The 16761-nt window shown below is 41.6% G+C and overlaps 1 protein-coding gene across 1 annotated transcript in view; it reads right to left on the reverse strand.

The window, feature by feature from the left end:
* Positions 1–16761, reverse strand: part of DOK5 (docking protein 5) — a 151370-nt gene that overhangs the window by 23705 nt on the left and 110904 nt on the right. The window contains exon 6 of the mRNA XM_012761184.2: positions 8736–8871. Coding sequence (XP_012616638.1) covers positions 8736–8871 — 136 coding nt within the window. The remainder of the gene's footprint in view (positions 1–8735; positions 8872–16761) is intronic.

Here is a 16761-nt window from a genome sequence, read left to right on the forward strand (position 1 = left end):
ATTTTTTTCCAGTTTCTAAAGAATTCATGCTGCACGCTTTGTGACTTAATTTCGTTGGTTTAACTTCAGCTGAGTAAGTACAGCACGGTGGCTCGACTGTGGACACTAGAGCCAGCGTCGCCTGAGTTTAGGTCTTGACTCCATCACTTCCGAGCTGTGCGCCCACCCCGCAAACTCCTCGGCCATAAAAAGGGGATGACTGTGCCTGTCAATACGGCACGCTGAAGATTCAGTGTTAATACATGCCTGGTGCTTGGAATTGGGCCTGACACACGGTAAGTTCTCAATGAGTGTCAGACACGTCATCACCCCCAGCAAGGGCGGCAGCGTGTAGCTAACCCTTGTTCGTCCTAAAACTCAGCGTAGGTACAACCGTCTCTAAGAAGATTGCTCTTGAGCCTTGACAGAGACTCTGCTGGTAGCCCTGAAAATGTCCCTATCTAGCTTTAACTCTTGACCACGTATTTTTAAACTATCATTATCTTTTTTCCTGTAGTTGAACTCACTGCTAGTGGGAGAACCCTCCCTCTCTCTCACCAGCTGAATCAGTTCAATCTGCCATATGCAAGAAACTCACCCACTGTTTCTGTTCCCATAAATGTAATTATGGAGCCATGGCTTTAAAAAATCAAATGGAAGAGAAAGACATAAAGGGATATATAAAGGTCCTTTTCTAGACTCTTAAAACACAGTCTTGATCCCCAAAGATAGCCAGCATTAGCACATACCTTTGTATCCTGCCGGAAGTTAATTTTCTGTGCTTTTAAAAGGATGTGTGAGTGTCAGCATCTGCCTTCTGTTCTGCCTCATATTCGTTCATTTGCTTCACACACCTTTGATATAACCACATCTGACTCCCTTCATGTAGCCATTACCATACATGGCTTTTTTATTTCTAGATAACTGCCTAGCGTGCTTCCTATTATATTGGGTGCCATAATCACTCCCCCTTTGGTGGCCACTTAACCTCTTTGTGGTTATTTCTGTTACTGTAAATAATCCCCCCAAGAATGGGGACTTCATCTTCTTCTGAGTCATGTCCCCAGCTTCCCATATCCATATTGTCCAGTGGACAGCAGGGCTCAGCGAATATTTGTTAAGAAGCAGAATATAATAGGAAAGGAAGGACTCCCCCATGAGCATTTGTGCACATCATTTTGGCTTCTGCTAGTATGTCTCTTAGAGTAAATTCTTAGAAGTACTATTGCTGGGTAAAAAGCTGTGTGAATTTAATTTTGATAAGTAAGAACAAATTGCCCTCTAAAGAGATCCCAGTAAATTGAACCCACGGAACTATATGATTGCATGAGGGGTATACATCAGAACTCCTCATCTAAATTTTAAGCTCCTTTAAAGATTAAAAAAAAATTCTGCTTTATCGTATGGTCTTTATAAGATCTACTATATTATTTTGCAAGTAGTAGGTAGGGTTTTTGAAGGATAATTAATATGCCAGGATATAAAAAGGGCTTAATTCAGAAGAGGGGAAAGCTGATAATGGCTTTAAGCAGTACATTTTAAAAAATCCATAAGTTAACCCAATTAACCAGAGCCCATAAATAGAAGAAGAGGTACAAATAGATTTTTTTGTGTGGGGGGAGGGGTGAGGAGGTCGAGTTGTGAAAAGAGCGTTTATAAACATAAAACCACACCACGCAAAAGTCTATTTCAGTGTCTGAACGGTAACAAAATTGATTCTATGATATTTTCATGCCCTCTATATCTAAGAAAAATTGTGTAGCATATTGCTTTTAAAATTAGGTTGCATATAAATTAATTTGGTTTCAAAATTAACTGGTGGAAGAACGCCACTTGAATTCTACAAATCATTAGCAAACTGTATTTGCAAAACCCAGTTTGGAAGTAAATCAATCCATTCGCCAAACAAAAAGAGGTGCCAAGGAGCAGGTCAGACGGAACCCTCACACCTAGTGTGGTCAGGGCTCCAGAGCACGGGGCCAAAGTCATCCTGGGGGGCTGGGACGTCACCCTCAGTGGAGCCCTATGCCAGGGCCCCTGAGGAAACCTGCTGAAACGCAGGCATTCTTCACCTTGAGGCTCTCGCCTTGAAGGAAATTCTAAACATGACAGGCCCCGTGGTGGAATGAGGAACATCCCACACAGTGCCACTCCTCGTTCCAAAATTAGACTTTGTCATAGACACGGATCTCAAAGGCGGCAAAAATAGCGCGCTGCGCAAGGGAGTACCCGGCGTCTGCAGTCGCTCTGTGCTTCTCCCGAGAGGCAGCTGGCAGCTGGGAGCACACCCGTGCTTGTTCTTGCCACCCCATCCCATTCAGCAACAGTCCTTCCCTAACACCGCAGGCCCACCCCTCCTGCTTCCAACACGCCCTTAGAGCGAATGACAGTAATACACTGAATTTAAAAAGTGGGAGGTGGAGGAGGAATTCCAAGATTGCTATCTGGAGAAAAACTACTAAAAGGAATGGGGTTTCTTTTAACAGTGATTTTCTTTAAAGATATAAGTTGACAGATGTTTCTGAAAAGTGCTCTGATAATCAGGGTAATTTGAAAATGCTAAGACTGTGCTCAGTGAGGACATAAGTGCTTTAAAACCCTTCAAAGGAGTGAGGCTTTGCAGCCAGAGGTGGGGAATTAGGGACTACATAAAGCCACCCTGCATTCCTGGCTCCAGTAGTAATGAGCTCTATAGCTTCAGGCAAGTGACTTCCCACTCTCATCTCTAGGACAGGGAAAGGGATGCCTTCCAGGTCAGGGGTCATGAGTAAAATATTCCCTTCCATTGTAAGCCCCATGGGAGAGCATGGGCCTTGAGTGTCTGTTTACCTCTGTATCCTGCAGCACGAAACAGAACATAGTAGGTGCTCAACAAACATGTTTGAATGAACAAATGAGTGAGCAGAAACGAATGAATCTACTTCACAGAGTTATTGTGGCGACTGGAGAAAAAGCAAGTCAAGTATCTAGTATATTATAGGAGGCGGCATAGATGGTAGCGGCTATTATTGCCAAGGAGCCTGGCATATAGCAGATGTTCAATATTAGCAAACAGCACAAAATGGGAAAAAAATATTTAAAAGATAAAAATCAAGGCACTAAATAAATACTCTTCCAGAAGTTTGAATGGTGTAGGGGACACAGATGAAGGTGGCCCCATGATCTCCTCCTCCTGGTGTGTGTGCCGTGTGGGGTCCCCTCCCCTTGCCTGTGGGCAGGGTATGTGTTTTGCTCTTAACCAATAAAATATGACAAGACGACGACGGGTGCTACTTCCATGATTATGATATGGAGGATCGTGGCCTCCACCCTCCAAGGAGATGCTGGCTTTGATGAAATACATGGCCACATTGCAGAGCCCATGTGGCCAGGAGCTGAGGGTAGCCTCCACCCAACAGCCAGCAAGAAATGGAAACTCTCCATCCTACAACCCACAGTGGCTAAATTCCACCAATAACTATGAGAGCTTGGAAGTGGATCCTTCCCCAGTTTTACCTTGAGATGAGACTGCACCCCCAACTGACACCCACACGACAGCCTTGTAAGAAACTGAAGCAAAAGATTCCACTAAGCCATGTCCAATCTCCTCACCCACAGAAACTCTGAGACAATAAGGGGGTGTTGTTCTAATAGCGCATAGTGTGTGGTACTTTGTTCCACAGCAATAGAAAATGAACACATGTAGACATCAATTGGCCACAGCATGGCTATCCAGTCCCCGCAGATGGGACACTTGATGACTGGAGCAATGGGGAGTGTCAGGACTGCAGAGAACTGAAGATCCCCATCCTGTCTAAAGAGTGCAGACACATGGGCGTGTCTAAGCATTGCTATTTTGGGATGTGAGATCAATATTTCCAGATCTTTTCACTTTTCAGGATAATACAGTAATCTGAGCTTTATGGGACACCTGTTAATTTTTACATGGCGGCCACTAATTTGGAGTTTTTAGAACAGCAGTGAGCTAATCTGTTGCAGGATAAAGAAAACATGTCCAGGGGCTTGATTCAGAGATACAACGTAAGGTGGGGGGTCATCCCAGCACACCTGTTCCAAATCTGAGCCCCACCACTCCTAAACTGGTGGCTTTGGGTCTTTAATCCAAGATTTTTTGTGATGGTTAAAAAAGTACACACACAAAAAAATCTTCAAAATGTCATCTGTTATGGAATAGAGACACAATACATTGTTAATGTATCATTAGTGATATTATTATTGTTTCAGTTTTCTATGGCTGCTGAAACAAATTACCAAAAATGGGTGGCTTAAAACAACACAAACTTATTGTCTTACAGTTCTGGAGGCCAGAAGTCCAAACTCAGTTTCACTGGGCTGAACTCAAGGCATCAACAGGGCTGGCTCTTTCTCGAGGTTCTGGGGAAATTTCTGTTTTCTTGACTTTTCTAACTTCTGGCGACCACCTGCAGCCTTTGGCTCGAGGCCCATTCCTCCACCTTCAAGGCCAGCCACATGGCGTCATTACATCTCTCTCTCCATCCCTCTGTTCCCATCATCACGTTGCCTCTGTCTGACTCTGAGTCCTCTTCTCTCCCTCTTAGGAAGACCCTGTGGCTACATTCAACCAGCCTGGATCATCCAGGGGAATCTCCCCACCTCCAGATCCTTGACTCAATCCCCTCTGCAAAGTGCCTTTTGCCAGATGAGGTCACAGTCCCAGGTTCCGCAGATTACAGCACAGACATCCCTGGCGAGCCAGTGTTCAGCCCACAGCAACTTTCATTACTAGCATCTGACCCACACACACACCTCCTCATTGTGAGTTTGAGGGTTCAGGGTCACAAGGCGGATGCCAACCAGTCCACGCAGGGCTAACTGCAGACTGGCACAGATCTCACAGTGCAGCCTCTGTCTGCAGGTGCACTGCCAGGACATTCACTGTTGTGGCAGTTAGCAGTGACTTAGTTCTTCCTAATAACGAGGCTAGGCTGGAGGTGAGTGTCACCATCTTCCTCCAATGGCACCACGGCCATCTCAGAGAAGCAAGCCAGCGGTGGCACGCAGGCTGCTCCTCGTGGAGAATCTAGCCAGATCTGTGTGGATCCATTCTCTGTTACCAGCAAAATCAGAACAATAACCCAAGCAGGATGGGCCAGTAATACTGTCTTCACTTGTTTTATTTTAGCATGCTATCTCCTAATCAGGGATTGATTGAAGCACATTGAGTACATTTAAACTTTTCACAATCCCCATGTTAACTCCCTGAGATTCAGAATCCATTTTGAAGCTTGCTCATTTCCACCTAGAACAGGCTGCCGCTGCTTTAAAATCACATTCATTTTGTAGAACCTGCTAAGAGTACAGCAAATTAAGAGCAAGTGACATTATTTTCTAGTTAAATTTTCAAAGGGATGATCTGAATGAGTTACTCATATTTCTGATTAATTTTTAGTGAAAACTAACTAGGTTGTAAATGGAAAAACACACGCATGTGACTTTCAAGCACAAAACAATTTTCGTGAATTGATGGCTTTACAAATAAGGTAATCTTGGAGAAACTTTAGGTGCTTAAAGGCGTCTCATGGGATAGCTACATAACACTAATGCCATGACATGTTGCTCTGTAAGTTTTAAGTGATTTGAATTCTACTTCACAGCTCTCCCCCCACCTCCATCCATTCATTGACCTCTCTCTATGGCAATATCCAGAATTGGTAAGAATATGTGGAAGTGGATACCAAGCCTGGATCTTGGAAGGCTACTTGGAAAGAAAAGCAAATCCTCAAAAGCATTCACAGCCTTCGATTTCTCAATTTTTAAGAATTTAACCTGAACAACTACTCATTGACACATACAGATTGAGCACGGAGCTAAAGCACAGTTTTAAAAGTCCATGGAACATACGTATGATATGATATGATAGATAAGACCATGAAATATGACATTGCAGATGAGTTTTAATGCAGATATGGTTTTGCAAAAAAGCTGGTCACAAGCCATGTGTTCAATATAATTCTATTTTCTCTGTATACATAGTTAAAATGCTGGAAAGCTACACACTCCAAAGTCAGGGATGGCTGCAGCAGGACTATCAGTGATTGACTTTGTCCTTTTTGTTTAGCTGTGTTGTTTGCAATTTTTCAATGATGCATGGCTTCCTCTGGGAATCAGGAAATAGTATTAGATAAATATAACTATATCTTATAGTTTCTTATAGCAGTCTCTAATTTCTGATTCTCTAAAAACTATCAAATTATATCATTCCCCACTCCTTCTCAATCTTGTTTTTAGATTTGTTCTACTTAGTCACTCCGAGAAAGAGAGAGAGAGCTAGAGCAAGAGCGAGAGCGAGAGAGGGATGAGATGCAGATGAAATGGACATAGTTGTTGCCGGATAAATCATCTGCCGCAGCCATTTTCATCAGCCACCGCTAGGATCAATCTGGACCAACCAGTCTGCTCAGCTATTAATAGCAATACTAATGATGGCTCAGCTATTAATAACAGTAATAACAGCTACATTTCACTGCAACGTATTACATGATGGGCTCTGTGTTGAATGTGTTATGGCTCACTTAAGACTTACAAGAAGACTTTAAGATAAACGCTGTTACTGTCCCCATTTTAGAAAGGAGAAAACTAGAGCTCAGGTATACCAGAACCTTGCTCTCCTCCCCAAAGCTGGAATGGGTCAGAGTTGGTGTTGGAACGAGGCCTGGTTTTGTGGGCAGTAACCGTCAACATAGTCTTACGGCATGGACCTTTATCTCTGCGCTATCTGTGTCTACTCCTGTATTACATTAATCAAGGTTTTCCAGAAACAGAACAAACAGAATACATGTAAATACAGAGTGTAAATGTAAATACATATACAGACAGAGAAAGACTATAAGGAATTGGTCCATGCAATTATGAAGGCTCAGACGTCCCCAAATCTGCATCCCGGAGGCCCGAGAGCTGATGGTGATGAGTTATAGTCCAGATTCAAGGGCAGGAGGAAACAATGTCCCAGCTCAAGACAATCAAGCAAAGACAGCTAATTCCCTCTTACCCTGCCTTTGTTCTATTCCGGTTTCCGACAGACTGGGTGAGGTCCACTCACGTTACAACGGGGCAATTGGCTTTACTCATCCTACTGACTGAAATGTTACTGCCATTCAGAAATACTCCCACAGATACACCCAGAATACTGTTTAACCAAATGCCCGGGCACTCCGTGTCCCGGTCAGGTTGGCATGTAGAATTACCCATTACCACCCCTTACTTCAGCCCAGGCCTCAGCAGGCTGAATTATTGCCACCTCTGAAACTGTGCCCATGTTTGCGAGTCCAGCTCTAGATTCCTATGAATGCTGAAGTCAGCACCAGCTCTCAGGGAGCACTTGCTCTTCAGACTCTGGCCTGAGGGCCAGATCCGGTCTCCTGCCTGTTTTTGCATGACCAATAAGCAAAAAAAAAAAAAAAAAAAAAAAAAAGTTTATTATATTTTCAAATGACTTGGGGAAAAATCAAAAGACGAACAATATTTCATGATTATGAAAATAATATGAAATTTGAATTTCAGTGACCCCACTAATACTGTCTGTTTTGGAAGACAGCCATGGCCCTGTGACGACATGTTCCCTATTGCTGATGTTATGCTACAGTGGGAGTTAAAGCAGCTGCAGCAGGGACTATATGAGTCCACAAAGACCAAAACATTCACTCTCTGTCCCTTTATAGGAAGCTTTGCTGACCCCTGGTCTAATACCCCAGAGCGCTGTGTATAAAGTCACTTGGGGACAATCTGGGACTGCTTTGGGACAGATCATCTTACTGACAGGCTTGCCCCCTCTTTAAATCCGACCACTCCACATGTTTAAATCATAAGTTTTCAAACTATCCTCATCTCACCATGCCAACCCAGATTTTTCTGGTTTTGTAGATTTCCTCCCAGATGTGAAGTTCTATGTATATGTTTGCAGCTACAATTCAAGATTTGCATTTTTTAACTGTTGTGCATTCATTTATGATTTTGTGAATTGACCCTTCCTAAAGAAACGCATGAATCGTAACTCTTTGTGCAATCTAGAGGCCCTAGCATAACACAATGCAAAGAGTGGGCGTTCTGAGGGCAAGTTCAGGTGTGCTCGTATGTGTCTGGGGCATCTTTATACATGGATGACTGTGAAGGTTTGTCAATCAGAGACAGCAAATGCATGGCTGTGCGTAGCATGTCATCTGCACACAGGTTCTCTTTGGCCCACAAAGAATTGTTTTTTAGATTTCCAACAATTACCAACTGGAAGGTGCTACATACAGACACAAACCTTTGGCTTCCCTGGAAAAATCAAGTGATCTACCTACACATATTCCACAGTCTCATGTCAACAGTTGTCTTGTCTTGAGCTTTTGACATTTCACTCCAGTTTCCCTCAGCCCTCAGCCCTCTTCTCTGATTTTCATTTTCTTTCTGGCCCCTGTCAACATTTGAAATGATAATTTCTGATGTAGTTACATATAGGTAGATGATCCACATAGCTGTATCTACAGATGTCCATTCATATCCAATGGATTTTCTAATATATACAGGTATAATAACTGAGTTGCAAAGTAGGTAACAGGGATGTACAGTTATGCTGTTAGCAATTGGCCACTTTCAGCATTCCAGGATGGCATTTAATCCAAGTAATACACTGGTGGGTACAGGAGTAAACCATCTGCTTAAATCACGCTGGCCATATTTTTCAGCACAGAGATTACCAGATTGCATTCTACAGTGATACACACTGGGACATACGGAAGAAATTCCAAACATACCATTGAATTTTTCACGCTCTGTAGCAAGCGCTCGTGCTGCTCGGCTATGGCCAAGGCAGCAGAGTGGACTTTCTGATAGATGGCCTCCCCATCTCGCGTTTGAAAGATAAACAGCCCTTCACCAGTCTCACACATCCTGTGAAAACAAAAACAAAACGCTTCTGAGAATCCAGCACCTAGAAGTGCAATGCACTAAGAGCCTAGAATACTCCATGAGATTTTGCCTATATATATTTTTTTATGAGATTAGGATTCTTGCTCACATTTGCTAAGTAAAGTTAATTAGAAGCAAAACGCTCAGAGTCCAATTAATTGTTATTATTAAGAGCAGGGAATTAATCACTGTAGGATAACATGTGCTGAATATATATATTTTTTTAATCACAAAGCAAAGTAGGAGGTTAACACAGCTGATTTTTTTATTCTGAGTATAATCCCTGTATCTCACGTTACCACTCTCAAAGAGAAATACCTGCACGACCCCATTCCCTCTCCTAGTCCCTGAATAACTTCCTATCAGAAGCTGTGCTGGTCAGCTTGGAGGTAAGACAAGGCTTCCATGTCTCTTGTTGATTCTGTTCCAACATTCCCTACAGACAACGGCTTTAAGGATTCCTTCATTTTTAAAATCCTAGATCAAATATTACTCCTGCTTCCACTCAATGTGATCAATCAAATTCAGTTAAGAATTTTTTTTAAAGGAACATGACTCTGCTACATTAATATTTGGAACATAAGAGAAGTTTTTCAGAGAAAGTAGTGTGGGTATGATTATTAATGTCCATTGTTAAGATGAAGATTACCTCTACCTCAGACCGGAAAAAAAAAAAAAATACACCCGGAAATGAATTTCATTAATAAGGGGAGATGGGTGCACACAATTAGGCAAGAACCAAGTAAATGCTTTTCAAATTAAATATATGTTAATATATATGTGTATAAGTATATACATATATATAAGTATATAAATTTTCTAAAGAACTTAGACAAAATCATATGCAGATACATTAAAAAAATCTCTTATTTTGATACATTCATATTCCAAGAGTAAACTAAGAGGTTGTTTTGGTTTGTTTGTTTTAAAGAACCTAATTATTCTAAGACACAATGACACTTCTATTTTGGAATCTCCTGCTGAAGAATTGGACACTGGCTTCAGTGCCTGAGTTTTGCTCACATCTAAAAAATTATTTAACACAACATAGAAATTAAGCAAATTTTCAGCTAAACCTACTGCTAATTTTTTATCTACCCCAGTCTATGCATCGAATGCAATAAAACAAGGAAGATATATCTCTATCTACTTCTTTGCAGTTGGCACAGTACAAAGACCATATGGCAGTTTTCTGCATATATGGCATGGCCTAAGTAATCGGTTAAAACCTGCCTAGTTTGAATTTCATCAATATTGACTATGGGAGAAAAAGAAAAAAAAAAAATGATGGCTCTTTCAATAAGCTGATATAAAGAACTAGCTCATTTAACATTGATCGTGTGATTTTAATTATTAAGTCATCCTAATCCAATAAAGAATTAAAATTAAAATTCAAGGCATTTTCAATAGAGTCTCATTTCCTTCCTGAAGACATCTGAAAATACTTCAACCCTTACTGCTACCTCTTTCTTATTTAGCCACCATACAAACTTGACTCTGCTACTTGGCATCTAATTCTGTAAGGTTTAATGGTTTTCATATATCTTTATTCCATCAAATATGGAAATGTTAAGTTGTTAAGAAGAGGAAGTAGCTTCTATCAATTCTTTAAGAGGCAGTAGCTTTCTGTTGCCCCTAGGGCAGAGATCACTGTATGTTTGTTTACTTCCTTAAATGTCAACCTTGACAACCTAGTGGCTTTCAAAATTTTTGCAACTACAACCCACAGTAAGAAATATAGTTTAGATTATGACCCAATTTATCTATTTATCAATCTATTATCAATCGATAACATGATGGTATTTTCTATTCTATCTTAGTTCTTAATACCGGTGGTGGAATTCTTAATCTTTATCATGACTCATTGGCAAGATCTACATTTTGAAAATCATTCTTTTATCCAGTGTCCACTGTTGATAAACATAATGGATCGACACCCTTCCTTTAATGATATTTAAGTCTTTAAATAAATATTGTGATAAAAAAACAAATGAAGTTGAAACACTTATAGTAGTATCAAGTACTCTTCTTTAATGTATACTGACTTCCCTGGCCTTCACATGATGGTTTGAAGCACACACACACACACACACACACACACACACACACACACATGCTTACCACTAACAGAAAAGACCAAGAGTCACAACTTTAAATTCCATTAGTGTTCAGAGAGAGAAAGCAAATTGATAAAGTTGCTCAAACCCACAACAACCTAGAGTGGAGGGAATGCAGTTAGCAGAGAGCACAAATCCTTTTTAATAACAGTAGCCATGCAATTCCACTACTGCATATCTACCCAAAGGAAAAGAAGTCATTTTATCAAAAAGACACTTGCACTTAAATGTTTATAGCAGCACAATTCACAATCACAAAGATGTGGACAGAACGCAAGTGCCCATCAATACATGAGTGGATCAATAAAATGTGGTATATGTATACCGTGGAGTATCAGCCATAAAAAATGGTGAACTAATACCTTGTGTAAAAACCTAGATGGAACTGGAGACCATCCTTTTAAGTGAAGTATCACAAGAATGGAAGAACAAAAACTGTATGTACTCAATACCAAATTGCAACTTATAGATCAACACTCAAGTGCACATATGGTAGTAAAATTCAACAGAAATCATAGCAGGTGGAGGGGGGAGGGGAGGGGTGAATTCACACCTCATGGGTACACTGCACACTATCTGGGTGATGGACACCCTTATAACTTTGACTCAAACTGTACAAAAGTAATTCATGTAACTAAAACATTTTTACCCCTGTGATATTCTGAGATTAAAAAAAAAGATAGTAGCCATGGTAGCAGTCATCTCTAGTCAGATGTTTACATGAGAGAATGGAGGTACATGAGTACAATGTAGCCACAGCTTTTGGTTAAGAGAAGCCAGAAACCTTTATTTTATGTGAAGTCACCTGAATGTTAAGTGTTAGCAACTTGCTCCATTTTTTTTAAGCTCTGAGAGCCTAAATGCCTTGATCAACCAGATCTGGCCAAGATGTCAACAGCGTGCATTAAAGAGACAAAATGCGTTTAAAAACTCTAAATAGATGGAGGGGATCGTGGTGGAAAAAAAAATAAAAAACTCCAGAACAGAAATTAGGTCTTTGGTTTGAGTTATTGAGACGTGTGTTCACACAGCTCAAAGAGTATGAACAAATTGAAGAATTTTAAGGAGTGCTCAAAGGCATGGTTCAAAGTTCTTCAGCGGGACAACATGACCCAGGAGGTTGCCAATGACCCAAAATTGACCTTCAGATGCTCTTCCATATAGCTTCTTCTAAACTCTACCCACGAGTTCTTTTCTTTTATGCGTCCCCCTCCCCAGTTGATTTCTTGGGAACTATTTCATAAGCAGCTTTATTTACAATTCTCTAAAATGTTACTACAGGCCTTTCTCAAAATAACATAATGGGCTAACTCCCTAAGGCAATAAGAAGAAAACAAGAGGGAAAAAAAAAGTGAAAAGAAAAGCACAACAAACAGGCTAATGGTCTTACATAAGCTAATACAGCAATGACTGCTTCTCATGTCCAGAGAAAATGCAACACAGAGCAAATATGTTCTAATGGGTTCACCCTTTAGGAGAATAACAAATCCATGTGTTTTGACTTTTTATAGTCTCAACTCCTTCTCTCACTTTATCCATTGATTTTTACGTTGGACAACTTTCCAGCATCCAAAGTGGTCCCAAAGGACCCAACACTCTATACACTAACACAAACCAGTGGGTTGGAAACCAGCAGAAAGTAAAATGATGAGTTTAGGATCAGCCTTTTTAACACCCTCTATGAGAACAAGGATTCAGATGTAAGAATACTATGGCCATATAGATGCGGCTATAGTTTTGAGTTTCCCAATAATAACTTTGCCTAAAATGATATGCCTGTCACTCTAAACCATAGATTATTCGACTAGTCAAGGACTCAGAAGAAACCAAGAGGTCAGAAAATATCGGGGACTCATGATTCTTCCACACGCTGAGTATGTGTCAAGGTGATGTGAGAAGAGGCAGGAGCTTGAGCTGGGATCGTGGGGCTGGGATTGGCCCTTCACCAGCTTCGTGACCTAGTCCAAGTTACTTAACCTTTCTAAATCTGCATTTGCATTTGTAAACAAATAGGACAATAACTCTCACCTAGATTTACTGCAAGTATTACATGTGATACGTAGAGTGCACAATGACATCTTCAAGTAAAGGGAGCTTCCATTATTCCACTGAGATGTCAGCTCATGTAGAAAGAGATTTTTTTTTTTTCTGATTTATTCACAGCTTTGCCACTCCCTCATGCCTAGAATATGGCTTGGCTTATATTTGGTGCTCAGGAAATAACTGCAGAATGGATCGTGACATTGTAGGTTGTGCTAGGAAAGGCAGAGCTGGGAACCTGACCCAGCAAGGCTTCCAGCAAGTTTTATTGAAAGTGAGAATTCACTGAGTCACCCTTGGGGGCAGGAAGGGGTTGGAAAGAGAAAGCAGGAAGAACAGTCATGGCAGAAAGTGTTGGGCAAATCAAGCCTTCGGGCGGGACACAGGTGAGTGAATCCAACATGTTGGGGAGGGGCTGGAGCCCAGTGGACAGAGCTCAACTTGCTAAGACTGTGATCTGATCTTCACTCCTGTGAACAGGGGCCACCCACACACCGTGGTTCTCTTAGCGCTGGATGCCCAACTTCAGAAGCTCTGTTCTCCTTTTGCCAGTAACATTTCTCACCAACATATTTTAGTACAAAAATACCAACAGGATTGAAATTATGCAAACTGAAATAAATTATTTCATGGTAGACTGTATTATTAATAAGTAAATTTATGAAATAAGCAAGCCAGTGAATTTCATATTTCCTCACTTTCGAGATGTATTTTGTGCACATCCGTGTATGTCTACATGTGCGTGTGTTTAGAATACTTAGACGTGGCTAAAAACAGGATGCAGCTCTCATATTCAACATGCAAATTTCACATAGTTGTTTTTCTTCTCTCCTCCCCTTCCAAAGTGGTCATTAAACCAATGCTGAATTTTACATTTGCAATTACACATTATAATTGAAAGAATTAGACACTTGTCACACCTACCATGAGACAAACAATTACAGCTGCAAAGGATGTAAAGGAGGCACAGACATAGGCTTTCTCTTCGAAGAGCTTGGAATTTAGACGGTGAGACAAGATCTGCACATGTGAAAGGGCCCATGAATAACATAATGGTTGCATGAGCCATACTGCTCAGAGGGGCAATGAAGAAAGGAAATGTATAGCTTAGCAGAGGGGGGTGTGTCCGCATTGGTACAAAGAAAATCTGGAACCCAAAAACCTGAGAGAAACGGATCAGAAGCACCTGGCAGAGAGGGACACAAAATTAAGGGGGCAAAGCCGGCAGAATGTTTATACTCCTTTGCTCATGAAAGTGAAGAGATCTTAAATTATAGTTGGAACAAAAAGAGTAAAATCCCCCTGTCCCCATGCCTAGGGCTATAACGTTGCCAACAGCACTGTGCACAGACATCACATCAACTAAACAGGAGCCTTAACCACCACACGTAGCTCCACCTTGAGGGAAAATCTGAGAGGAGTTTATTAGGAGCTGACCGTTGACGTCAGTACCACTGACACCAACAGTATTGACATGGCCAGATCATTCTTTCTTGTGGGGCTGCCCCAGGCATTGCAGGGCGTTTAGCAGCAGCCCTGGTCTTTACTCACTAAACGTCAGTGAAACTGCCCTTTACACAAACCAATAAAGGGGTGCAAGGGGAGAACTAGGGTAAAGGGCCCCAAAACTCTGTGAAGGACCAGACCTAGCTAAAAATAAGGATAATAATGAGTCGCTGTCCATAATTGCTACTCTGGACTCACATAGCTGGTTGTCATGCAGATTCCTAACTCTCTCTGTAGATAACATCACCCTTTTGAAACCTAAAGACAGTTTTTTGAGTTATCTTCTAGGCCCTGTGGGTCGTTGACCCACCCAGACCAGCAGCTCATACCAGGAAACTGACAAAACTGGAACTGTGACCCCATGAACTGAAGCAATACGAGAAAGATGATTTTTACACCCCTATAATTTTGCCCCGAACCTAGCCAATTAGTAAACCCAACTGCCTAATCCTTTGCTCACCAAACTATCCTAAAAAGCCCTGTCTCCAAAATTCTCAGGGAGGTAGATTTGAGAAATTCCTCCCATCTCCCGGCTTAACGCTCTGCGGAATTAAACTCTTTCTCCATTGCACCCCGACTGTCTCAGTGTATTGGCTCTTCTCTGTGCAGTGGGCAATGCGACCCAGTTGGCTGGTAACATCAGTAGCACCCCCCAATTGTGACAAGCAAAAATAGCTCCACATCTTGATACATGACCCTTGGGAGATGAGAACCAATGAAACAGACCCAAACCGAGAAGACGAGGGAGAACTTGAGTAATGTGTACACCGTGAGACGTTGCATCTACAAGACAGCATCTGAGCTCGGGGGAACTGTCGCTTCACCACAAACTGGGGTGACGAGGACATTGTGCAGTTGTGTATCTTTGTTGTCCTTCCTTTTCCAATGACTGGTATCACTGCCTGACTGATCTCAGCTTAGGTCAAGCCAGCAGCCTGCTCTCCTAACGCCCCACGTGTGTCCTGCCTGGAGAACAGGGGGACCCCGTCCTCCTGCTACTGCCATCGTTTTCTTGGCCCTTGATGTGACCAGTACAGCGAGAACCGGGAATCAGTGTAAGATGCCACACTGTACATACGCCACCGTGCTGTCGGACTTCTGAGCTCGGGACAGCTCCGGTGAACATCGTCACTCACATACAAGTTTCGTTATGGTGGTCAAATCTTTGTGTCACCTAAGTTATCCTTTTTAAATCAACGCTCTTGCTCTTCTTCTTTTTTTGCTTAAGCAAATGTAAATTTGTAAATGGAATCATCGAATCGATATCATAATCCACAAGTTGAAAGCTGACATAAAAATAAATGCAATGAAACAAAACATTGTTATTAAACTCTGTGTATGTCCTCTTGCTGTCAAAGGCCTGAGCTGTTACTTCTTAGTAACACAGGTAAATTAGAAAGTGTCCGAGAGGTGTGTGTAACATGCCAGCACTCAACTGAAATGTTTCTCTATAATTTAATCAAAAAGATCAAAAAGTAACTTGAAGAGAAAATGATTTTATCACTGTGAGACTCACATTTCTTTACCGCGATGCCTCCATCGCCTACAATCACCCCACACTTCGGGGAACACAGGTGCGGTTCCTTGAGCCCCACTCTAGGTGGCTGTAGGAGGGAGGCAGGGAGACAAGCTCTCACACCTGGTAGAATCCTGACCTTGGGCAAGTTCCGTGACTTCTTAAAGTTTCAGCAACTTCATATTTCAAATGTGAGTAATAGGATCACCCAAACCACACAGGGTGATGGGTGACTGTGTTTTGCATTTAGGAAACGATCTGGCATCACGTGAGCATTTAATTAGGATTTGTTGTTGCTGTTGCTGTTTTAATCCTTCAAAATGACAAAGTTGATGAGGAAGGGTGCCTGGCTCTTGCTCACCCTCTTCAAAATTGCACCCCTTCTTTTGCACTCTCTGTTGTCTTTCCCAACTTTATTTTTCACTGTGGGACTTGATCTAACATCTATTTACTTTGTAAAATGCTTGCCACCATCTGTATCCCTTCTCTTGTACTGAATAAATTTCATAAGGGCAAAGACAGGTGTATGCTACATTCACTGCCACATCTGCGGTGTTTAGAACCAAACCAGACACTTAAGGTGTTATGTGAACATGTGATGAAGGAAGGAACAATTCATTCACACTGGTCCTTTCTGGAATCCTGAGCTATCATCACATATAAAGGGATCACATACACCAGGGGGCCATCACC

The sequence above is a fragment of the Microcebus murinus genome, chromosome 16 (assembly GCF_040939455.1).
Source record: "Microcebus murinus isolate Inina chromosome 16, M.murinus_Inina_mat1.0, whole genome shotgun sequence".
Lineage (NCBI taxonomy): Eukaryota > Metazoa > Chordata > Mammalia > Primates > Cheirogaleidae > Microcebus > Microcebus murinus.